Genomic DNA, 26,222 nt, shown 5'->3' with positions numbered 1-26,222 from the left:
AACTTAAATAGACTACCTATATAAGTAGTTATGTGTCTTTGTATTCATTTGTCCTGTTATTGACGTAATGCGCGTGCGTCATTGATAAAATGCGCAACCAGATGTTCGAATAGTTCGAATATTCGTGCTTTTTTTAGAGGGAATATTCGAACGTAATTTTTGAGCAATTTTGACAGCCCTAGTATCTTGCAAATCTTGAACTTAACTGTATTTTTATGATCTTAAGCCCTGTTTCCACCAAAATTACCCAGAACATTTTGTCCCAGGAACTTTCTTCCCAGGAACTCTTTTTCCCCCCAGACCTCTTTTTTCCATCGCGATCTAAAGTACCGTTAAGATTAGTCAGATGACGTAGGACTGCGCGCAACTTTCCAGAGCCCACTGGATTTCGTCCTCCGCAAGTAAACGTAATGGTCCTGTCCCAAATGGCACCCTGAACCCTCACGGTCACAGTTGGCACTTTCACGACGTAATGCTGCTTTGACTTTCAGGAAGAAGTCTGCTGCGTAACCGATATGCATCGAGGGCGCATATCGACCTCAAAGGGGCCACTCGTGAGCACCCTTCTGAGACCTAAAATGACAAATGGGACACCCAGCGGTTTTGTGGACTTAACGGACACGCAGCGGCCATTGTAAGTCCACAAGACCGAAAGTGCACATGAAGTGTGCCATTTGGGACAGGGCCAATAAAGCCTGAACCTTGTCGTCTGTCCATCGCAATTTTTAAACTCCATTGTTGATTCAAATAGCAAACAACTCTTGCTGCACAGACTTTTAGGTTGACATAAAATGCTGCGTGAGCTCAATCAATCAGCATGTTCAGCGCCCAAGTCACACCCCCAAAAGTTCCTGAACTTTGAAAAAGTACTACCTCGCGAGCAGGGCTGTTTTGAGGGCAAAATATTTACCCAGAACTTTATTTAGACCCTGGTTCCTGCGGTCGAAACACACCGAGTGCCAGCCCAAAGTCCTTAGATCCTGGGAAAAGATCCTGCTGTGGAAACGCGCTTAAAGTGACTCAGGAAATAAAATAAATAGATTTTTTTAAAGGGACGATCAATAATTAATATAATTTTATATTCACATATATAAAAAATCTAAGTACAGCATAGCAGAAACAGTGTGGTTAATTGTTAGGATCTGAGAGAAGGTGAGATTTCAATGATGACTGCATGTGGTGCAATAATGACAAGAGTTTCGCTGACTGATCTGGACTGCCTAGAGGGGAAATCTTTCTGTCAAACTCCCGTCCATACACGCACAAGAATGGGGAAGAGCAGAGTCTGACAAATACAAACAGGTCTATCTGTTTCCAAAGAGGTGACAGATCAGGAAGTGTTGATTAAGATATTCACAGATGTGCAGCAAATAGTGGACACATTTTATTTTTTCCACAGAACAATAGAAAGATATAACTAGGGGCGATCATTTTTTTTCCCAGGCAGGAGGATCACAATCCACAATCTTACTCTCCCTATTCTTTTTCATGTTGGTTTTTAAAAATATTTAGCAAGTCACTGAGCAGTACAGACAAAATGTAAGCCCCATTTATAATTTAGCCTTAAAAATAAAATAAGGCCAAATATTTTTTCACTTGATTTTATTTCATTATTTTACCAGTGTTATTAAAAATAAGAACAAAGATGCAAATTATAAATAATAAAACTAGGGATGCACCGGTTGACCGGCCAAAAATCGGAACTGGTTTTCTTTGTATTTTTCTGCCGATTTTTCCAGAAGTGCGCCCGCATGCACATACGCCTATATTGAAATAATTTGCGAACATGTCACGTGTGTTACAAACGGAAACTGGAGAACTGAGGGAAGAGACGCTTTCCTGTGCGAGCTGAAGTTGCGCGAGCTTACCTCTCCGCGCCTGCACAAGCGCAGATAGTGAGCGTTTGTTCAGCTCAGCTTCTCACGTGTTGGATCGGATGAGAACGAAACAGACTAACTTGTGACAAAGCCGAAATACTTCTTTTTGTAGCCTAAAGAAGAACATGCATGCACTTTTGAAATGAAATACTATCAGTTCTGTAGCCTATAGGATGATAATTTTTATTTTACCTTAAAATTACATTGACTTCATTTGATTTAAAAAGCACCTGCTGTAGCATCTTAGTTTTTTCCGTTGCACTAAACATTATTTGATTTAACATTTTGGAACAATTATATACTTTGGTTTTATTTATTTCACTGGTAAATACTTTTTTTCTTTACACTGAATTTTTAAAAAAATGCTGATTTAAGTAATATCTTTGTTTGGATTGCAGAATATGCAGTTGTTGCCTTTAATTTCCAATTCAATTTCCCGTTAATTTCAGATTGCGGGCTTGTTTTCATTAGCCAAAAGCTAATTTAGCCTGTTAAATAGCAAATAAACATCTTGTTCATGTATACTTTCATTCTTTTATTGTGTAAAAAAAAATAGTGTATTTTATTGTGTTTTCTTGAAAAAAATATCGGAATCGGCCATGTAAAATCATGATCGGTGCATCACTAAATAGAACAAATACAAAATAAGATGCAAATGAAAAAATGTTGCTGTCATTTTTCCAGCTAGGTCTGTGTAACAGTAGCCTACAAGCATTCATTCAAGTAAGAAATTGAAAATCAAAATGCAAAAATAAAACACTGCATAGACGTCACTATATATATATATATATATATATATATATATATATATATATATATATATATATATATATATATATATATATATATATATATATATATATATATATATATATATATATATATATATATATATATATATATATATATATATATATATATATATATATATATATATATTAAATATATACCAGGGTTTTTCCAGCATTTAAAACTTTGTCATTTTGATCATTTAATGCGATGATATCTGCCGTTCAGCAGTACTGGTACCTGACAGCCAGGTGCTTTAAAGGTCCCATGGCATGGCATTTTTCTATTATTTTATAGTGTTTCCTGAGGTGTACTTATATTGTTAGTATGCTTTTTACATCATAAAATGTAATAATTTAGAAATAAAAGGCATTTTTTCTATACTGCTGTTTGCCCTGTGGCTGAAGGCCCTGTTACAAGAGGCGTGTCTGCTGTGAGACTTCAGTAAAAACGCCCACTGTTGTGATTGGCTGACATCTTTGCATTTGATATGAGCAGAGGGGGCGTGGTTTAACGAGGTCTACGAGGCACGAGCTGCTGCCAGAGAGACGGATGGACCGGAGTTCACTTCACATCGGTTCTGTCAGTCTCAGTTCAGTGAACTGTTTTAGTTACAGCATATACTTCAGGTTATTAGTCTATTTCTAGTCGGAGGGACTGTCACTCATGTCAGAAAGTTAGTAACTTTAGTAAATTATGGATCAGCGCTGACTGGAGACGCGAACCGCTTAGAACGATTCAGTCCGATTTGGTGAACTGATTCGGTTCACTAAAAAGAACCGGTTCAAAAGAAAGATCGTTTGCAAACCGGACATCACTAATGTACCAGAGACTGAGCTCAGCGATTGCTAACAAAGTTATTTATAGTAACTACTAAGTTATGAGAGCGCTGTCAGTCAGCGCGAGTTTATTGTGTTTGTATCTGAGAGTTCTGAATAAACACGAGTCCCAGTCACGCCGAGTCCGTCTTCATCATTATTACCAACTTTGTAACACATGCAAAGTACCATTACAGCTGTCGAGATGAACGAGTTATGAGTAAGTGTTGATAATACCATTATTTTTAGATATGTTCCTATCATATGGAAAGCGTCAATGACGCGCATTGAGTACACAGCGCAAACAAAGACACAACAGCAGTAATCGAATGTAATCCAGTTTATTGTGGGGCTAGGCTGGCTAGCCCGGATATGCTCACGCTTACCCCCCTTCTGCTTAATCTCACGCCGCGTTTGGTGCCTCCGCTGTGGGCCAGATGCAGTACTGGGGGTCGGGGATGTTGGAGGCCGACCGGTCAGTGCAGCCGAGCCTCGGCGTGTGTAAGGTTTATCTCTAAAGATGTTACTCTGCTGATGTTGAGCAGAAACGACTGTATGCACATTGTAGAACCGATAGACGCGACGAGGACGTACAAAAACACTGACTCACAAGATAGAAAACACGAAAACACCGCTCTGTCGGGAGAGAGAGAAGCCGCAGCGTGTGCACGAATAATAAATAATTAGCTACACATAAGAAATCACTGATCACAAATCAGAAGGAACTGAAAAAAGACTTCTGTTTTCATTTGTACATCCAAACACTGAGAAACTGCCAGTTCACTCGTTCACAAGCAATGATCTCTCGAGCGCTTGCATGGGCGTGGCAGATTCTCTGGGCGGAGGAAAGGGAGGTAACCGTTCCTGCTTGGACGTCAAAACAGGAGACTTCAGGATTGGCTCGTCTGGCCTATCATTTTCTCAAAGGCAGAGAAAGACAGCCAGAACTCGGGTTTACACCGATCAACATTTCTATCCACTTGGGGACAATATTCAGGCTAGGGGAACTCATATTAATGTTGAAAAACCTCATAAAATGAAAATTTCATGCCATGGGACCTTTAAAGGGATAGTTCACCCAAAAATTTACTACCATAGTGTGTGTGTGTGTGTGTGTGTGTGTGTGTGTGTGTGTGTGTGTGTGTGTGTGTGTGTGTGTGTGTGTGTGTGTGTGTGTGTGTGTGTGTGTGTGTGTGTGTGTGTGTGTGTGTGTGTGTGTGTGTGTGTGTGTATGGGGATACTATGGTAGTCAGTCAATGGCTGCCGAGATCTGCTTGGTTACAAACATTCTTCCAAAAATATCCCTCAGCAGAAGAAATAAATGCATACAGGTTTGGAACAACTTGAGGGTGAGTAAATGATGACAGAATTTTCATTTTTGGGTGAACTATCCCTTTAAAAAGCTTGTGAGTGTTTATTAAGGCTGGGTAAAAAAAAAGTTATAATCGATTCCATTTTTATGAACCAATATTGATTCTTAGATCCCAAGAATTGATCTTTTAGTCTATGCTGTTTTCAGTTGATGAATGAACAGAACACATTGTAGCGCACATCCATATCCAATAAATCTAAATAATATTTGATATGAAAAAGTCACAGATATCAAATTCTGTCTATTTTATTACAAAATTCAAAGAATAATTACCTGTTTGGTGCTCTTTATTGTGGCATGACAGATCGCTGTTGCCGCCTCAGGTTAAGCGAAGCAGTAGCGTGTGTGTGAACTGATCATCTTTTCCGCTTCACTACTAGTTACTGGGTAGGGCTGCACGATATATCATTTTAGCATCGATATCGTGAGGTGTGCATTCGCGACAGTCACATCGCAGGATGCGCGATGTCAAGTATAGGGACCTTAGTTGATCCGTGATCTGTACGGGCAGCTGCACCCCAGTTCAGGCCGCATGTTATTTGTGGATTAATTGTGAAGTTTACCCATCATAGAGTTAAAGTTTAATATTTGCTTCTGATTTTAAGTCGAGTCAGGCATCAAGCGCAAGAGGACTCGCGCACAGAAAACAGCGTGCGGGCATTTTGACTTACTTTTCTTTTTCAAACTGACATGTGCTCGCAAAATGAAGTCAAAATGCCCGTCTCTGCGAGTATCCTTGTAAACACAGTCAGTTATGTGTTGTGAACAATTGATGAAGTAAACGGATGCGTGTCATTTAGGTCCGTGGCTCCATGCATTCGTCTTAAAGAGACAGCAGCCTTGTGTACTGGCAGCTGTTTGTGTCGCCAATGGTGACCAAACAACAAAAGAGAAAGAGAAAATTACTTTTTTAGCTTTAACAATGATAAAATGTATTAATTAAATGTAGTAATTAATTATATTAGTTATATTTTATTTATATAGGCTAGTGAAGACTGTTATTTTCCATTTGATTATTGAATTTCTGTACCTGAATACTGTTAGATTTACCTGAAAAACATAAAGTACTGCTTATTTCAATATTATCTTTCTTCTATTGTATTTATCTATGCTTGTAATTTGTTTATCATTTTCTATGCAGATTCACTCCCCTACAAAATGAATGATTCATTCTTTTTAAATAGAGTTATTCAAATCATATGGTGAAATTGTTTTTATATCGCAGTACAAAAATCGCAGAAAACAAAATATCATCCAGCTCTAATTTTAAATGTATGCTCTGCACTGTGTGCGACTGTGCACCGCCGCTCCAATACACAAAGCACGAGCGATTGCGAATTGAAAGTGAAAGTAAACGCACGCTCCCTGACAGAGTATGCGAGTATGTATCACAAGTTCGGTTTATAACATACATTAAATGAAAAAAATAAATAAACAATAGGACATAGTTTGAACGTAGTTTATTGTGTTTATTGCAGTGCAAATGTTGTTATTTTATCTACGAATCACTACATTATATTAGATTATAGATTTGTGCTCATTCAAAATCAGATACAGATAACTGTAAGCATATAAGCACTGTAAGATTTGTTTGAATGGATTGGAGAGAGCGATTGCATGTGTGAATAAGTGCTACCTGTTTAAAAGGTGCTTTCACCCAATCATATTCAGTATGGAGAAGATACAAAAAAATTCCTTGAACTATAACATCCCGCTCATGTCCATCGCCGTCATCATAACCTTTACCTTCTTTCTGATTTGAGTGAGCCATCTGTATCAAGCTAGTTAAATGTGTTTAATGTGTGAGTTCTGGCTAAAAATGCAGTTATATTATGGGCCAAAGTCACACCCCTCCACTCCTCGCTCCGCTCCCTGATTCATGCAAATTAGGCGACATACAATAGCCTGTCTCCCAATATCAAAGCTATCTTAGGCTGGGATGTGTAGTTGTAACCCCCCAACTACACTTTCAAAATGTGAAATCATATAGGAGAGAAGCCAGTCAGTTGAGTTTGTGCCAAAACCTTTTCGAGTGCTTGAGTATTGTTGTCTTCCAATGAATTTGATCATTCATACATTCAAAATGCACCTGCAGACTACTTTTCCAATCGTGAATTTTGTCATTGAGGATTTCTTAAAAACACATAATCTTGTCTTGTCTCGTGAACCAATCTCGTGTCTCGTCTTGTGAGCTAAGCGTCTCGTCACACCCCTAGTAACCATACACCCTATCAGGGAAATTCAGGGGGGGTTTGCCCCAGTTTTAAGGAAGTTTTAAGATCCTATTCCCAAACTGTACCCGATTCATGAAAAATAGACGAAAACGAACAACATGAACAAACAAAAATGAGCTCATAAATTACAACAGTCATTTTCTTCCATACAGCACCTTGAACGACAATGCAAATGAGCTTCAGAGACCATAAAACATTAAACTCATTCTTCCCGTAAGAGCTGATAAGAAACCTTTATCGACCAACGTTCAGACGCACATAGGCAAACAAAATGCTATGTTGCTAAGGCCAAGCTGGTTGAAGAAAATAAAGCGGCCAACTCTGACCTTCGACCCTGACACCCGATTCAACTTTTAGTTTCTCTCAGTTAGACTATGGCTTTGCTTTTACCCAGAGAGTTGTGCAAGATCTTTTTATGATTAACAAAACAAAAATCATGTAGACTGACAGACAGATTATAGGTTGGCAGCAGCTGCTGACTGCATTAGGGAGAGAAACAGTGCAGTCTGCTTTTTTCTGTCCTCTGTAAATCTATCTCTCTCTCATATGCTGATATTAGTAAGAGTAATCCCTTGCTCTTGTCTTAACTATGGAGAAAGAACCAGACGGCAGAGATCATGCAAGCATGCATGAGATCAGAACATGAGCCACAGGGGTGAATTATGGTGGAGGGGGGGAATGGCACTCAGTTGGGAGTTGGGCAGAGAGGAAAATGACTGGTCAGGGTCAGACAGAACAGGCAGCATGGGCATTAATAATGCACTCTGTTCCCTGTGTGTGCTGATAGAGTTTCCCCTACTGCAGTACTTCACACCAGCACCCAATGCAAACTTCAGCATACACTGCAGGGCTCAATATAAGGTGCACCGATGCGCCAGGCCAGTTGATAAACGTTATGACCGATTTATGCAGATTTGGTTTGAACACATGCATGCAGAAAATCACATGGTAAAGTGCATGTGCAAAACACAGATCTTCCCAGCTTATCCATCTATGATCGTCCCTAACAGATCCCATTTTTACAAATAACAGTCACGTCATTTGTCCGTACTATACCAGTCTTTTATCTTCTAGAAGAATGCTGTGTCAATTTTCTTGCCAATCTCAGCGAGACAGCTGACAGCAGATCTGCGGTGTCACAACAGCGAGCTCTAAGCACAGTAGGCGTATGGAAAATACGGTCATGACAGTCATCGTTTGCTGGCCTGCCGAATACAAGACTCTGTGTCAGTTAACAAATGCAATTGTGTAACATTCCTGAAGGGCACAAGTGGCCAGGGGGCAAAACGATGTCTGATTATTTCATTTCTTCTGGGAAAAAAGATGGGCCTTTAAAATGCCCCTTTTATTGGTGGTAAAAATCCAGCTCTGTAAGGCCCGAGTTCCAAAATGCCCACGTGCATTAATTTGCCACCTACACCAGACTGTCCGGCCCCACTCCTACAAGGCTCTTTATACTGCACCAGACAACAGACTCAAAATGAAAAGCCCTCACTGTTTTGGTTTCTTGTTTCATTCTTTCATGACAAAAGTAAAGCAACAAGGTTCTCACGAGAAAAATATGTTTCACATGTCATGCAAAGCATGGCTGTAATGTAAACTGGCTTAGGCCTATATCATGTTTTCTAATTGCAGCTGTTGTGATCATGCCCTTAATAATGTATTAAACAAAAAGAGGGTGTTCATGAGGGCGTAAAAACACTGCCACCTCAGGCACATTGAGATTTAAATTAGGATGGAGGAGTCCTAAATGACAAAACGATCCCTTGGGATTACAACTACATTGCACTGTATATCTCTTTCATTTATGTGGAACTAATTAGCAAGAGGCATTAGTTCCAGTGAAGAGGCAATTACTGAGAACACATCTTAAACAAGGCAATTTACTAGGTTATCAATGCAAACAGCGCAGTGCAGTCACTAGGAGGCTTGTGAAAAATGTTATAGGAAAGAGTTCTTGAAATATTACCCGCTTTTCCACTGTCGGGCCGAACAGTTTTAAGAAACGGTTCCCGTTATGTTTCCACTTGAGCCTGGTACGGCATGGCTACAAACCTGGGATTCACCCTTCGCCGCAAGTTTGATTGACAGGCGATCTGACCAATCACATCGCCGAATCTGCCATTTCGTCCGACAAAGCAGTCAGGAGAGTTAGGAGATTAACATCGGTGGACTTGAACTTGAGAAACAACATTTCTTTTAGTGTTCATTCATGTTTATTTCCTGCTTATCAATGAACTAGAAGAAAGAGATGATCGGTTCACGAGCAGCTTTAAATGAGGCGCTACAGCGATCACCACACATTAAAGAGCCACAAAATGCTATTTATTGTTTAAAGTTGAGACTTTGTTTCATATCAAAAGTAACCTGCTCTGTCCATTCTGTCGGCATGTTGTCAGTGTCCGCTATGGCTGTGCGATATTGAAGAAAAATGCGATATGTGATATCCTTGTTAAATAATGCGATATTCGATATGCGATACGATATTGCTTTAAGTGTGTAAAATCAATTTCTTTCCCCAACTGATATATTTCCCTTTAAACATAACCGACTGTGTTTACATGAATACTCATCAAGATTTTTGACACAACTGTGTGTGTATTTGACCGTTCGAGTGTGTAACAAGACACAAAAAAAAAGAACGGCTTGTGCGCACGTTTCGGTGTGTGTGTCAGACAGCACAGGACTGCAAGGAGTTGTTTTTCGCAAGTTATTGCGTTTAATAACTCTTTTTAACGGCAAGCAAGTCACACAAGTTACAGTCAAGTGCTCAGTCTATTCTCTGCTATATGCATCGACCTAAAACGTACACATTTCACAATGTTGAAGTAGCCTATTAAAATCATTCAGATATTGCGTGCCCTTGCGATATGCATATTGCGATATTTACATTTGCGATATTTCGATATATTGCGCAGCCCTAGTGTCCACAATGTATTTTCTCTACGTGAGAAAATGTGTGTGGTGTGAGAGCATGGCTTGTCGGACATATAGCAACAGTAACTAAAGAGGGCGGGTCTTTGCGAAAGGTCAATTCTCAGGCCAACCGTGCCGAACCGAGCTGGTAGAATGCGTGTACTGAAGTCGCCACTCCGGGTTTGTTGCTTATCAGTTGTTTGACTCCCAGTTTCTCTGTAGCTGACTAATCGCGCTATTTGAGTGACGTAAACAAAAATTCATATTACATTAAAACAAATATCTGATCATCCTCCATAACGTGGTCGCTATTTACATCTCATATCGTATTACATTCCAAAGAGCGGCCGTTATCAGCCCCGCAGTGGAAATGGAAAATTGAAACCATATCCGTACCGGAGGGTCCATTTCGGCATGAGATGGAACAGTTAAGCAAACAGAGCGGTTTAGCCCAACGGTGGAAAGGTGGCTATTCAAACAGCTCATTGTGTAAATTGTCATAAAGTGGATGATCATAAGAGCAATATATTGTTAATATCGGCTATATCAGATCTGTGCTTTTCGCTTTGCAGGGTTACACAACAAGAAAAATAGAACAACTGATCTTATACCTTTGTTTTTGGCACACAATATACACACAATTATACACACAACTGTTCAGATGTTTGGGACTGGTTTAATAAGTTGTTTTTCCCCTCTTATGCTCACCTAGGCTGCATTTATTTGATACAATTTATAAAATGTATACAATTTATATTAAAAAAACAATATTGTAAAATGTCATTGGACCATTCTATTATTGGAAATCAAGCAAATTTCAGAAACCCAACTCACATTTTTGATTTTGTTAAGATTGTTCCTGAAGAAAGACAAACATAATAAGTGAGGAAACCCAAAATATTAAATTACATGGATGAATATTTATTGAGTAATCTGCTATTTTTTAAATAGTTTCTCACCTGAGATTTTGATGCCAAATTACAGGAGGGTAAAAATTGTATTTGTACACAGAGATCGGTAGGTCTATTAGTATAATCTGTTGACTTCAGCAATCTTGGTTGCATTATATGCCAATGGTGACAGTTCAAAACTGGGAAAAGGCACCTATTGTGTTTGAGTGCCCGTTCAAGAACTATTAAAGATCTCTTAATTTCTTTTTATATTTTGGTTTAAAAAAAACGTTCTTTTGGTATCGTTCCAAGTAAATATAATGCCATAGATCTAATATAATGCTACAATCAACGCTTTTCACAATTAGTTAGCCTGGATGCCAGACGAATTTAGCCCTGCCCACAACATTTGAGGTCGGGAAACTCAGTCTGGACTTCATCCGTTGTGGAGAAACTATGCCTGAACAGGAGCTGTTCGGACCAATCAAATTGTCAGGGCGGGCTTTATACGATGATGGACAGATGATCAACAGTAACGTAAGCATACACGTCACCGAAGAGCGCTTGGGATGAATTTGTTCTAATCCTAAACGGAGAACTTGTTCATATATGCATCATTCACCTTCACTATTTCTCTCAGAAATGATGATCGTGTTGGTAAATACTGTGTATACTTAAATTCTTTTTTACAACACCGGCAAAGATCGTTTCACTCATCTTCTTATTCTACTTCTTCCAGCGTGCGTGCAGACAGGGTTGCACACAACAAAAGTTTTCACAACAAAACCCGCCCAATTGCTACTCAAAACTAGCCCAAAACAAGCCCAATAGCTTTCCGCGGGGGTTCTCCAGAAAAAATGGCATATGGGGGGTAAAACATGTGGGGGTTTTTGGCAGGGCTGCCTGCTAAAATTCGCATTCCTGGGGTCGCTTCAAACCGCGGACATAGAAAAACAGCCCGCGGGCAACACTGTGTGCAGTTGAGTTCTGTTGAAATTTGACAACTAACGTAATGCATCACTCCGTTGCTCTGATTGGTTGTAGGTCTATCCAATTGAGGTCTTTCCTGGTTCGGTTGAAACACGCCCCATAATCACAGCCCAACGGAGCAGTATCAGACTCATATTCTGACTAGAATTGAGTATGACAACGTCAGGCTACTTGAGAGCTGTAATTTAGTAAAAACGTGCTAAAAGTTTTCGGGAGTTCCACATGTAATAATTATCCATTTCATATGCAAAGATGTCAGCCAATCACAGCAGTGGGCGTTTACACTGAAGTCTCACAGCAGCCAATCACAGCAGAGGGCGTTTACACTGAAGTCTCACAGCAGCCAATCACAGCAGAGGGCGTTTACACTGAAGTCTCACTGCAGACACGCCCCTTCAAACAGAACATTCAAATCAGAGGCTAAAATCAGAGTAGGAAAAATGCCTTTAATTTCTAAATCATGACCATTTTTTAATGTACAAAAATAATACTAACATTATAAGTGCAGTGCACCCCAATACAAATTATAACATGCAGTTCATGACCCCTTTAAAAAATATATTTCTACATCTATGCATCAAGATTTAGGAACATTAACAGAAAGAAGAAGGTCCAAGCATTTAGCACCAATGCAAAACCCCACTACTGTTTACAAGAAACACACTCATGACACTCAGAGCGGCATGTTCACCAGCAAGCAGGAAGAGTTCACACACTCCTCTCAAAGCTGTGATCAGGAGTGTGAACTCTTCTTCTCTGCTGCTGCTGCTGAACATGCCTCTCTCTCACCAAATGCTGAGAGGCTGGAGTTGTTAACATCATTTATGACTCATGCACATGTTTGCATAAAGCACACAATAAACATCAGTGAGCCTTTCAAGTGACAGATTTTATTAGATGGACAAGATAAAGGGTCTGTCCTAAACAAAGTCATGTCTGCAGAATAACTGTTTTTCTACTAGAGGAAATGAAAGAGAACGCAAATTAAAAGATCGTTCCTGATTAACTTGGTGGTTTCAAACCAGTCTAGAGTTGTCAATGAGCACGATTTGGTGGGGTTTAAACACAGCTCAATAACATCCTGTAACTAATACCGCAGATCTTTATATGATGACTGATATTTCCACCAAACTACAGTTCTGTTACTGTCTCCCTTTAGTCAATCTTTCACACAGGCTTCCCAGAAGACACACTTCTCACGTCTTTCTGATTGGTTAAACGCAGTGCGGTCTCACGAAACTCTATAAAAAGTCCCATAGTGGCCTGACCATTAAGACTTGTGCTGGTTAACTCGTGTACCTCACCAATGATGTCCAAAAACGCTGTCTCGGTCGGCAGATCACCGGGGTTTGTGACACCGCCACTGACTCCACTCATCTCTGCGCTGATTCAAATGCAGGTCAACATAACATAACTTGACTACCAACTGCCACTGATAATATCCCGCGAGGGAAAGTGCATCTGATAAGACAACGGATGAGCGTTAAAAGTGAGAGCTGGCTCTCTCCGTCTCAAATTAGACGTCGGTTATTTGAGGTTAGTCAAAAAGAATTCGGCCCTTCTTACCTTTTTAGAGCAGCTGCGCTTTTCCTCGTCAGTTAGCCTGCTCGCGCTAGCGCTGAAACCCGATGACTCTTTTCTCCAAAAGACCCACTCGAGCTTTACAATAACAACATTTTACATCCGCTGACCTCTAACGGTCGATTCTATTGCTAATCTTCTCGGTCTTTTTTCGCAAAACACCTAAAAACTCGACGAATGACAACGTGCCCACCTCCCTGTCCATCAGATTGGAGCAGCGCTGGCTAACGGCTTTGACAATCCGCTCTTCTGATAGGGGAGCCGCGGTGTCAAGATTGCGGAGCTAAGCCCCGCCCCGTGCTCGAAGCGATGAATGCACTGTATTCACACGCTTAACAAACGGGCCATTCTATTTGCTGGTCCGGCCATCAATCAACTCGTACTGCTACTGGATTGGCTGTAGCACATGATTCTGCGATAATTCCCTAGGTTTGTCAAAATACATGTATAAGTAGAAAAATCAATACTTTTAGATCAAAACTCTCTGTTTTATATGATGCAGTCGATATATGATGGAATTAAATGGCTATTGACATCACACTAAAGCGATTAATATTCATATTGACAAAGTTATGATTTCTCTGAAGTTGTCTAAATCACATTAGTAAGTGCTTAATTAAATAATCAATACTTTTACATTATGTTTACATACACATGTTTGTCTGAAATCTTTATATTTGAGACTGTCTTTTTCTGTTCTTCTCTCTTTTATTCATAAGAATAATAAACATGTATGAACTAACGTTTTATTTTGTTAATATTCACTTTGATCCTTGTACAAATAAAACATCGACAATAAAACGAATAAAAACAGTTCATATACAGTCAAATTAGGTAAATAAACTGATAAAAAAGTGGTTATATAATGTTTTGTTTCTTTCATTAAAAACTGTTCGCGAATTAAATCTGGTATATTTGCATTTATCAACGTAGAATTTACAATAACGCACTCTTCATCAAATAAAAATGTACACAGAAAACAAAGAATAAAACGAATCCAAATAATAATTTGAGGTGTTGTGAGATTTTTGTTTGGTGCTTCCGGCTTCACTCCTGCACTTCCGGGTTAGTGTTGTTGCTGATAAGAGTCGACTGGAGGTCATGTTATAAAAGTGTGTCGTTGGTCTTGTTTATTTGTAATCCGCGCAATCCTATGGAAACAGCAAAAACAATATTGTTGTTGTAATCGCACTGTGCCTCTTGAGTCAGTCATGTCGCAAGCCTCGTCTGGATTCACTCCGGCTGCTCAAGTCCCACATGGGTCCAGTAAGGTAGGTAGTAAATTCACCTGACAGTGTTTATAAACCAAATATTCTGTCTCTACTGCTCTGTCTCATGCAGAAGTGCGTCAAAAGCAAAGTGTGCGTTCGGTTTTCTGTTTACAGGATCAATAGATGGTTGATAGGGAACTTTCAGAGAGTTTCCTCACACATAGTTTTGTCTTCTCAGGGTGCTTTTGGGGCTGCATATATTCCCAATGAAGAAGAGAGGCGTGTCTTCAAAGAGTGCAATTCAGAAAGCTTCTGGTACAGATGTTAGTACACTTGTCCTTTATTATCCAGCAATACATTTTTAAAGCTACACTGTGTAACTTTTTTAGTTTATTCTTAGCTAAAAACACTTAGTTCTTTCAAAAATATATGTGCTCATTAATGTATATTTACTTCTTTCGAGTAATAAAGTATTCTCGTAAGTTTGTAATATGCCATTGAAAATACATACGGGTAAGCGGTTCGAATGCGGGTCGCCATGTTGCCCCTCCATCTTGAAAGTACATTAGCCAAAGAGGGACATACCCGTAAATTCAAGCTTCGCCTTTCGCGTTTTAACACTCAATGTCGAATGTGGACGAGGTCGAACTGGAAGCCATGTTAATCTTGGACTAAATCGGCCACCGTAGGAGTTAAAACAAAATCAAAATTGAGAGGAACAGAAACTAATATTCACTGGATGGTCATATACCTTTCCACCGATAGATGGGGGAAAATATCACACAGACTGTAGCTTTAAGCGTTTCTTCATTTTCATTTATTTGCAAAATGTTGTCTCAAGATGCTCTGATGAGAAAATACTTTAGAAAGAGACTTGTGAACACATCTGCTCTCTTACAGCCTTGCCATTTTCCGCCATCGCAATAGGAGTCACTCAGGTAATGGTGTCAAGAGGTAAGTTCAAGTCCAATTTTTCAGTAATTTTTTACTCATGGTTCCCATTGTCATTGCAAACCTAGAATTTTCGGGGAATTGTGGGAACTGGAAATGAATAAAACCTTAAAAAGTAATGGGAAGTTCTATCCACCTTATTCCTGATGAGTTGTCTGGCTATCACCAGACACAGCTGAACATTGGTGTGGGGAGTCTGCTCTGTATTTTCTACTGCACAAGAGGTGTGATAAATGAGCATAAATTAAATGATTCCATACGCAATTGGATAGTCCTTCAACCAATCAGACCACAAGAGGCGTGATCAACGGGCAACGACCATAGACTGTAAAAAAAATATGGACATAGTGACCGTGACGTAGGATTCTGAAGAGCAGTTTTGAAGCTTAAAGTAGGGTCGAGCTGGCCGTTGCCATCTTGGCAGTCATCGCGCGTCACTCCCGGATAACAAAATGGTCAAAGAGGCGGGACGTGGCTGGAGCTGAGGTGACGTATTGACTAACAGACAGCAGATAAATGGCTATCCACCTGTCACTCAAAGTGGTCACGCCCTTAATTATGCAGAACTTTAAGGCTTTATATAATGTAAACGAATGAGTTATAAAAAAAAATCACCCCCCTCACAGTTGTCATGAAGGGCAAAATTAGCCATAGACCAAAACCACAATTTGTACCAGACTGTAAACATGCTTTAATCTGCTGTATAGTTGGGCATTTTAACATGGAGCTCAATGAGATTCTGCTCCCTTCTGGAGCCAATAGCGTGCCAGGTTTTGCTTCCCGCAAAAGTGTAACAGAAGCAGTAGAAATTAATGTACAGGTTTCCAGACTGAGCTGCAGGGCGAAATCAAATCGCCGGCAGATCAGACTGGGTTAACCCATGCTGTGTTCCACTCCAGGTTTAGACGCGCACTTGCGAACTTCCCTAAGCACTTCCCCTCGGGGGAATCCCAACGCCATTTTGAAGTGCGTCCCACTTCGTGAAGTGGACAAGGGAAGTTTATATGGACAGACCCTTGCTCCCTTGATTTTGACAGAGGGAGCGAGTCTACTTCATATGTACACTTCAGGCAGCTTCATATACCACAATGCAACATGATTGTGACATCACCGCATATCACGTTTAATTTACATCTCGCGTTTATAGTTGAGTTTTACCGTTTTTGAATCCATTCAGCCGATCTTTGTGTCTGGCGGTAGCACTTTTAGCATAGCTTAGCATACATCATTGATTCTGATCAGTCCATTAGCATCTCATTCAAAAAATGACCAAAGACACTTTCAATATTTTTCCTATTTAAAACTTGACTCTTCTACAGTTACATCGTGTGCTAAGACAAACTGAAAATGAAAAGTTGCGATTTTCTACACCTATATGGCTAGGAACTACGTTCTCATTCCTGCGTAATAGTTGCGGATCTTCGCGGCCGTACCATGGCTGCAGCGGCGCAATGATCCGCGACTATTACGCAGGAATGAGAACGTAGTTCCTAGCCATATAGGTGTAGAAAATCGCAACTTTTCATTTTCAGTTGGTCTTAGCACACGATGTATGTTAAAAATATTGAAAGTGTCTTTGGTCATTTTATGAATGAGATGCTAATGGACTGATCAGAATCAATGATGTATGCTAAGCTATGCTAAAAGTGCTACCGCCAGATACAAAGATCGGCTGAATGGATTCAAAAACGGTAACTATTTAACTCTAGGGGACTTGTAAAATGAGCCTATTTTCAAAAAAAGTGGAGTGTTCCTTTAATAAGAAATTTAAATAAAAAAAATTATGTAGCAGCATAAACATCATTTATTTCAATTCAGAAATAGTTTCATATTTCCTGCTTTTCTCCTTTTCTCTTTTTATATAATACAAAAGCAAACTAAATAATAATAATAATAAAATAAATTAATAAAAAACAATAACAACAACAATAACAACTGAAATTTAAATAATTTATTAGTTGACATTTATATTATTTCAAGTAATGAAAAATTCTGTTCGTCCCCCCTCCACCCCCAAAACGAGATTGATTTTAACCATTGACGCATACAAACACACCGGTGTGGGATTAGAGCGCTCAGTGCGATTAGAATATACCCCCCCCGCCCCGCCCGGTTTTGCACCCACACAGAAGACCTGCTTGCACCAAAGACTTCTTTAATTAGGTCTTTCGGCACACATCTGCGATCAACAATCATCTCTAACATTTTGTTTAGCTTATTCTGATTTGTAAGGACCCGATTCGTAAGGGAAACTTCCATCCTTTTAACGTCTTCATCCCTAGTTTTAGATGTTTTCGCCAATGTGCTCCTGACAGGTGCTTTTTTTTCTATTCATCATGTTCTTTTTTTAGCGTGGTTAACACTTCATGCGCTGTATTTTGAAGTGACGAGAGACCATGCTCTTGTTCACTTCTTATAATTCACAGATATATAATTACAGTATTATTAGTTAATGTGTTTGTGTATGTAAGAAGAAGAGAAATTGCGCACACACAAAGGATCCAAAGTCGTGAATTTGGGCCCCCTAGCGTCCTGGGCCCATATGTCGAGAAGGGTCTATTGCAGGGGTGTCCAACCCTGGTCCTGGAGAGCTACCACTCTGCAGATTTTAGCTCCAACCTCAATCAAACACACCTGATCCAGCTAATCATGGTGTTCAGGGTGCTAGATAATTACAGACAGGTGTGTTGGAGCAGGGTTGGAACTGAAATCTATAGGACGGTAGCGCTCCAGGAGCAGGGTTGGACACCCCTGGTCCATTAGATACTCTGCACCCCCCCTAACGGCGCCCCCTGGGTGGCACTTCCGGTTTAGGGAACTTCTATTAAAAAAAACTGAAATTAATCATTTCAAATCATAAGGTTGCCTTATAAATAAAATGTATCCATCAGTTTGACTGAATGAGCTGTCAATTTTCCTTGGTTTTATTTTCAGATATCATGAGAATAACGTAACGCTTGGTATTTTAATATGACGCTATAGCAAGAATATCTATGGCAAGAGCTCTTTTCAGTCACTGCATTCTTTTCCTCATGATTATTTTATTTTTTTCCCTTTTGCATTCTGCTCTAATAGTATAAAAAAGGACAACACATACTGCATATTTGTGGTCTGTTCTCCCGGTTTAATTTATGATACATCCCATTAATAATTTACTGGAATGCACAAAGAATCTCTTGTTGTTCTCCTCAAACCCTCACGTCTCTTTCCAGGTTTGTTTTCATAGGTAAATACAATGTATTGTCAAAATTGACTGGAATCACTTTGAATTCGTATCACGCAATGCTGAAGTTAATGAACATTTTTGGTAACCCTTTATTTTGATAGTCCACTTTAGACATTCTACTAACTATAAGTAACTTTGCAACTACATTTCAACTAACTGTCATTAGAGTATTTGTAGACTGTCTGATTAATATTTACTAAAACTTTATTTTTTTGGGCCCCCAACAGACATTCTACTGACTATAAGTAACTTGGCAACTACAATTCAACTTATTCTACTAACCCGAACCCTAACACCTAACCATAACCTACCAGTCTACTGACAGTCAACTAATACTCTAATGACAGTTAGTTGACATGTAGTTGCAAAGTTACTTATAGTTAGTAGAATGTTTAAAGTGGACTATCAAAATAAAGTGTAACCAAATTTTTTATTCATGGTCTAATGTAAATGTCATTTTAATGTTCGATGGTTGAAGGGTGAGTAGAATGTCATCTCATTGTACCCAGTTTTTAAAAAAAAAAATGTATTATTGCGTTCATAAAGCAAGCTTTTCACTGATTGTTTACCGCTTAACGGAAGTTACTCCCATAATTCACGCAAAGCATCATGGGACGTAGGAAAAAGGTGGATAGTGATTTTTTTTTTTTTTTTCTAGATGTGCTATAGTTAGAAATTGCTCTTGAACATGTGTTCAATCTCAGTTCAAATAATTTTAGTAATTACAAATAATTATATAAAAGTTATGAGAAGTTTATGGAACTTATAGGGGATGTTTCAACCAAAAATGTACGTTTTCATTCAGTTTTGTTCCAAACCCATAAGGCTTTTCATGCGTCCTTGAAATACTGATTAAGATATTTTTAATGAAACCAGATTGACTTCTGTCCCTACATTGAAAGTCCATTCCACCCAAAAAATTGATGCTTCAAAAGGTTCATAAAGATATACATATAAAGAATAATTCCATAAAGAAATCCATATGAATCGAGTAGTTTAAACCACTTTTTTTTTTTTAAAGAGTCTCAATCGCTTTATATGATTTAATTTAGGTTTTTATTCACATATGAACATTGCTCAATGTACATGCATAGAGAACATCAAAAATGGTAAATGGAAGCAAAAGTTAAGGTTTAATTTTATTTTTACAAACAAATCTGTAAAAAGGTTTTAAAAATATCTTGTATTGTTTATCCTCAGGAATACTTACTCCATCACCCCGATTTGGCTCTCTTCCCAAAGTTGCCAGTGAGTATCAAGAACAACTGATGATACACATTTTATAGAACGACAACTTAAAAAACCAAGGTTACAGTGGTGGTCAGAATTAAATATGATAAAAGATGTCTGTAAAAATAAAGCTGCATTGTTTATTCTTTTTATTTTTCATTCAAGAAATGCGCAAAAATCTAACCTTTCATTGAAGTAAAACAATTGAAAGTGGGGGAAACTCACATTATGAAATGAATGCTTTTCTCCAAAACATGTTGGCCACAATTATTGGCACCCCTAGAAAATATTGTGTTAAATATCTCCCGAGTGTATTCCCATTCATATTTATGTTTGCGCACACCAGGGTGACTAGGAGCATGAAATTGCCCAGCCATGACTTCCTGTTCTAGTACTTCCTGTATAAATATGAGGAAACACAAAGGTCAAATTCCCTTAATCATTCATCACAATGAGTTAAACCAAAGATAGTTCTGATGTGTAGCAAAAGATAATTGAGCTTCACAAAACAGAAAGTGGCTGTAAGAAAAGAGCTAAAGCATTGAAAATCCCCGTTTCCACCATCAGGGCAATAATTAAGAAGTTCAGTCAACTAAAGATGTTCTGAATCTGCCTGGAAGAGGACGTGTGTCTCTATCGTCCTAATGCACGAGAGGAGGAGAGTTTGAGTGGACAAAGACTCTCCAAGATCACAGCTGGAGAACTGCAGAGATTAGTTCAGTCTTGGGGTCAGAAAGCCTAAGAAAATGTATCAAAAAGCACCTACAGAAAAATCCTCCTCGCTCATCAAAAAACAAACTCCAGCATATTCAGTGTCAGACACGACTGCAGCTTCAGACGAGACCTGGTTCTGTAGTCAGATCAAACTTTAAAAAAAGAGCTTTTTGGCAGCAAACCGATGCGTTTGGTGCAAATGGGGATTAAAAGTACCCCATGCCCACGGACACAAAATGAAGCTTCTGCCATGACCATCCCAGTTCCTGACCTGAACCCTGTAGAAAATGCGTGATTAACTGAAGAGAAGAGCTGGAATCTGAAGGATCTGGAGAGATTCTGGATGAAGGAAGGATCTCTGATCTCCAAACTCATCAGGCATTACAGAAGACGACTCAGAGCTGTTATCTTGGGAGAAGGACGTTGCAAAAAGTATTTAATAAAAGGGTGCCAATAATTATGGCCGATGTGTTTTGGAGAAAATTATTAATTTCATAATGTGATTTACCCCCCACTTTTACTTGAGTGAAAGGTTAGATTTTTGTGAATTTCTTGAATGAAAGATCAAAACGATAAAAAAAATGCAGATTTATTTTTACAGCCATATTTGATCATATTTACCAGGGGTGCCAATAATTCTGACCACAACTGTATTTGGAGATGGAGGGCTATTAAAAGGCAAAATTTTCTTAAGTTCCTCTGAATGTATGTGATTTTTTATCCAGTTGCTGGCATATTTGGATACGTTGGTGGGAAAATGTCTTACATGAGGGTCTGTCAAGAAAAGTTTAGGAAACTGGAGAACTCCCCACTGGGAGAGGCACTACGACAGGGACGTCTGCATCACATGGCATCTGCGTAAGAACATTATACACACACACAGAATTTCACACTTTTTCTTACATCAATTAGTTTCTATATTTTGTTTTAGACAAATATAAATAAAATATAAATCGTTTTTTATTTTTGGTTGTTTCTGAAAATAGATATTTTTATCTAACATATCCTTTCAAACAAATATACAGTATTAAGTCATTCACGTTAAGACAAGTCATTTTTATATATTATTATAATAATAATTAAATGTTTGTTTGTTTTTTTTAAAGGACGAACCAGTCAGAATTTGGCGATGTAAACCCATCAGAATCTCAACAGTCTGCTTCTGAGTCTGCTTCTCAACCTGAATCAGAAGCCAGTTCCATGCCTGAGAGCTACAGCAATTACACAAGTGACTATACCTACAGCAGCCCCTCCCAATCATACGACACCACTCCTTTTAGCTCTGGATTCAGTGATTCTGGTCCCGTCAACATCAGGGATGATATTTCTCCTCAAGGTACTGCACATGACGACCAGAACAACATGTATAATCGTACAAACTTCTATAAACAAGTATAGATTTGTTTACAATTGGCAGGAAAGGACGTTCATCATTGAATAAGAATGTCATCTGATCGGTAGATGTTTAACAAGTAGTTTGCATTTATCCCAAAGCGCCGTTCTATCCAGATGAGGATGTGCCTAAGAAGAAGCCAGTGTTGTATGAGAATCTGCGTAGCAAGAACAGAGAGAACTATGAGGTCACTCTCACACAGAAAGCTGAAACGCTGATGAAACCACAAAGAGAGGTGGCGCCACCTAAGGAAGGTGAGACTCAGTAACTGATTTCCCTAACATTTTAATAAGCCTATAGCAACAATTATTTGTGAGAGCTATAATGATTCTAAAAGCCAATAAAGTTTTTTGATGGGCTTATTTTGTTGAATATTCTACATGTAAATGTCAAAGCATCCATGAAATGACTTCAGACATGTTGAGCGCATGAATGGTGCTCTCGTTATTGCAACTCGGATTTGCACGCTAACGAATGCTTTTATTATAACTAAATTTAGTTATAAGTTCCTCTGAAGAGATTCGTAACAATTCGTCATTTTCGGTGAAAAGTCCAGAACTCAGTCACTGATAAACTTGCGCTGTTTGATTGACAGCTCCAGCGATTGTAAAGGGAGCTTTCTTTGATCACTTTTTTTTATATATAATTTAATCACAGTTTAAATAACAGATTACACAACAATGTGTAACAATGTGAATCAAATGGTTTGATTTACTGAGACGAGCCCTATTCAGACGGGATTAGTTTTACAAGGGTAGATGGAGTAATGTAATGTAATTTTACCACAGGTCCACTGTAATATTAATGACCAATTCGCACGGGATACGAAATCTCAGTAAAACTAGCAGAAGTGGGAGGGGTAACTCGATTTATACACCGTCGTTATGTGCATATTAAGTTGCTTCCTGATATCACATGCGCAAACACATAATCTATATATAACAGTTAGGTCTGATCGCACAATTTATTAATTAAATTCGGATTGGATTATGTTGGTACTTGCCTAAAGCTAAAATAAGTTTCATGCCTCTTGCTTTTGACATAATTTTTTTTTTTTAGCTAAATGGTAAGCAGAAAACACTTCAGGTTTGCCACAGACTTAGACTTTCCACCGCCTAGAACGCAACTGAGTGCTTTTTTCAAGCGCCTCCATACTTAGCCGCGTTTCCACCGAAATTACCCAGAACAAACGTGCGCCATCAGACAGAAAGAGCAAGACTGATATTTACTGAACGCAGAACAAACATCGCAAGACTTTTGAAATAAAATGCTGCGTGAGCTCAACCAATCAGCATGTTCAGCGCCCAAGTCCCACCCCCGAAAGTTCCCGAACTTTGAAAAAGTACTACCTCGGGAGCAGGGCCGTTTGGAGGGGGAAATATTTACCCGGAACTTCATTTAGACCCTGGTTCCTGCGGTCGAAACACACCGAGTACCACCCCAAAGTTCTTGGGAAAAGTTCCTGCAGTGGAAACGCGGCTATTGAAAAACACCGGAAAACTACTTTTAAACAAGAAATTACAGAATATTTGTGTACATATTTACAGCGGGTCTATTGCACGGGATTAGGATAACCTGAGGTATTTTTTCTGGACCTTTTTACAGAAGGTAAAAGTCGCTGTAATCTTTACTGACATTGTCCGTAATGATTACTGAGATGGCACATTCGGGATGGGACTAAAATCACTGAGAAGCTCTAATTACTTTACCCCACCTCACCATGTTCAACTAATCCTGTCCAAATAGGGTTATAGACAAAGAACATCTGAATGTACATGAATCATTACATATCAGAAATCACTGGTCACAGATCAGGCATTAGAATTAACACGCTTACTTACATGTTGTGGCATTACTGTCGAGTCCATATCGTAAAAGTCAAATAATACAAATAAATAATGCTCAACTGAGACCTTTTACATTGTTGAAAATAAATAACCACATTCCTAGCAAGGCAAGGCAACTTTATTTGTATAGCACATTTCATACACAGTGGCAATTCAAATATTCGTAAGTGAATAAAAATATATATATATATAAAGTATAACCCCTAAATGGAGTGGAAGCATTATCCTAGCATTAGGATCCTTTGGAAGGTGATGTTATTTGTAGTCCGTCCTGTATTGCTCATCTGTCCTCGTCATCTCACTAACATACCAGTGGGCGGGGCCAAAATTGCAATGATGAAATAGGCGTCGATCTTCTTCTGTAGAGGCGGTCTTTTCACAGATCTATTATAGGCACATTCCACGAGTTGTTCTCTGGGCTTGGTTACAATAAAGGCTATTTTTGGACTAACAAGGAAGTTTTCAGTTCTGAAATGTGATCTCTTATGTCAAAAGCTCCTTTAACCCCTTTAACATGAACTAACAATGAATAATACGTCTAATACACAATTCAAAATCAGTGAACTAACTTGAACAAAGATAGATAAATACTGTACTTTATTAATAGATACAATATCATTATTAGTTAATGCATTAACCACTGATAACTAATGGAACCTTATTGTAAAGTGTTGGCAATAATTTTATAATCTCAATGTCCTTGTATCTTTTAATCCATAAACCGATTTCTTTCTTACCTCTCCAGTTAAAAAGAACCAGTATGGAGATGCTTGGGATGAGTAAGAGAGACCTGGAGAATCAACTATCTGAATAGCTCAAGATCCATACGCAGTGACTTCTGTGGCGTTGTCTCGCCTCGTTCTGCCACATCAGACCAAAAGCTGCAATCAAATGCTGAATTGAAGATGATTGTATTTTAAGGAACAAAACTTAGTTTGGGAAATGAATGCAAACTTGTTCGAATTAAAAAAAAACAATTACTCTGTTTGCTTTTTATGGCATATGTGGTTTGAAAAATGTTTATCTTCTGGGCTTCTGGCTTTAAGTGGATTTAAGCTAAATCGTTTTAACAGAGTATCAGTGTTTTATTGATTAGGACATTCTGTCCAAATATGCTTAACATTTGTCAATAAATAAATACAAGTACTTTAGATATACTATTTAGTATCAAGGTTAATTTATCCACTGAAATAATAGTCCAGCCAATGTTAAAGCTGTGCACTAGAGACGATTATGGCAGTGTCGTAGGTTATGACCGTAGACTTGGACCCATGATAATAATGACATCATTCACTGATGTTACAGTTATTACTGTCATGTCCTCTGAGCTGGAGATAAGAGATAAAGATATGTGTGTTTTGAGGTTTAGAGTCTATTAAGATTCACAATTAAATGTTCAAACATTTCAAATGAAGCCTGTGACATCTGTAATTCATTCACTGTACTTCGATCCTTATTTGTGAAGGTAATTCTATTTAAAACAGAAGTCTGAGATCTGGAAGATTTCTTTCTTCAGGACAATATTATGATCCAACTCAAAAGGCATCTCTTTACTGTCATAAAATTGACCAGAAACCTCCACTCCCTCTCTACGTTGTAAACAAAAGCTCAGAATAGTTGAGCAAATATTGGTAAATAACATACCTTAAATGCATTATTCTTATGAGGTGGATTCATACCAGATTTACCATGCAGTAAATGGTTAAACATTTCTTTGTCTTGCATTGACCTGTTCATATAAAACCATAGGACACATTTTGTCTCAAGCATGATTCAGTAAATTACAACTTTTATAAATTAAAAAGAAAAGCATACAAATGTTAATAAATACCTTTGACAATTTTACAAGTGTCTATTTAGTAAATGGCAATAGTTTTTTCGTCCATATATTTCTAAAAGCATAGGAACTTGATACATTTGGTCACTGAAAACCATGTCCTCCGGTGTGACACCATATCCTGATTTTAAATCGGCCAATTCCACTGACAAGTTTGATTAGTTGAAGGACCCCATTCAAGGCCATGTTACTGTGAAGCCCATGCCATGAGCACATAGTGAGATTTTGTCTCAGAATTGTTCAAATATATAACTTTTCCACTATAAGTGTTCGTTTTTGTTATCCTTGCGACACCCCTATATTCTTAGTTCTTTCTATGTCGCACAATAGGACACATTTCAGTAAA

The 26,222-nt window shown here is 38.6% G+C and overlaps 2 protein-coding genes across 3 annotated transcripts in view; one reads left to right on the top strand and one right to left on the bottom strand.

The window, feature by feature from the left end:
• The window catches only part of fryl (furry homolog, like), a 143,537-nt gene extending 129,819 nt beyond the window's left edge, over positions 1–13,718 (bottom strand). The window contains exon 1 of the mRNA XM_079830584.1: positions 13,453–13,718. The gene's annotated coding sequence lies outside the window, so the exon portion shown is untranslated. The remainder of the gene's footprint in view (positions 1–13,452) is intronic.
• Positions 13,669–26,138, top strand: ociad1 (OCIA domain containing 1). Of its 2 annotated transcripts, none has more exons than XM_079830586.1 (8): positions 13,669–14,738; positions 14,917–15,001; positions 15,579–15,632; positions 20,056–20,103; positions 21,525–21,657; positions 21,906–22,135; positions 22,294–22,446; positions 24,785–26,138. In XM_079830586.1, the coding sequence occupies exons 1-8, from the start codon at positions 14,679–14,681 to the stop codon at positions 24,820–24,822; spliced, it is 801 nt and encodes a 266-aa protein (XP_079686712.1). In that variant the 5' UTR covers positions 13,669–14,678; the 3' UTR covers positions 24,823–26,138. The 2 variants fall into 2 exon arrangements, with proteins under 2 accessions (XP_079686712.1, XP_079686713.1); XM_079830587.1 differs by having other exon boundaries at positions 14,520–14,738; positions 14,917–14,993; positions 24,785–25,884.
• The last annotated feature ends 84 nt before the right edge of the window (positions 26,139–26,222 follow it).

This window comes from Gobio gobio (assembly GCF_949357685.1).
Source record: "Gobio gobio genome assembly, chromosome: 12".
In the NCBI taxonomy this organism is placed as follows: Eukaryota; Metazoa; Chordata; class Actinopteri; order Cypriniformes; family Gobionidae; genus Gobio; species Gobio gobio.
Note: the sequence above shows the minus strand (reverse complement) of the source record. Positions and strands in the feature narration are given on the sequence as shown.

Bases quoted from the DNA above. Each gene is read 5' to 3' on its own strand.
- ociad1 (XM_079830586.1), top strand. From the start codon at position 14,679: ATGTCGCAAGCCTCGTCTGGATTCACTCCGGCTGCTCAAGTCCCACAT. The intron at 14,739-14,916 runs GTAGGTAGTAAA...TTGTCTTCTCAG, and splicing joins TCCCACATGGGTCCAGTAAG to GGTGCTTTTGGGGCTGCATA. The intron at 15,633-20,055 runs GTAAGTTCAAGT...GTTTATCCTCAG, and splicing joins TCAGGTAATGGTGTCAAGAG to GAATACTTACTCCATCACCC.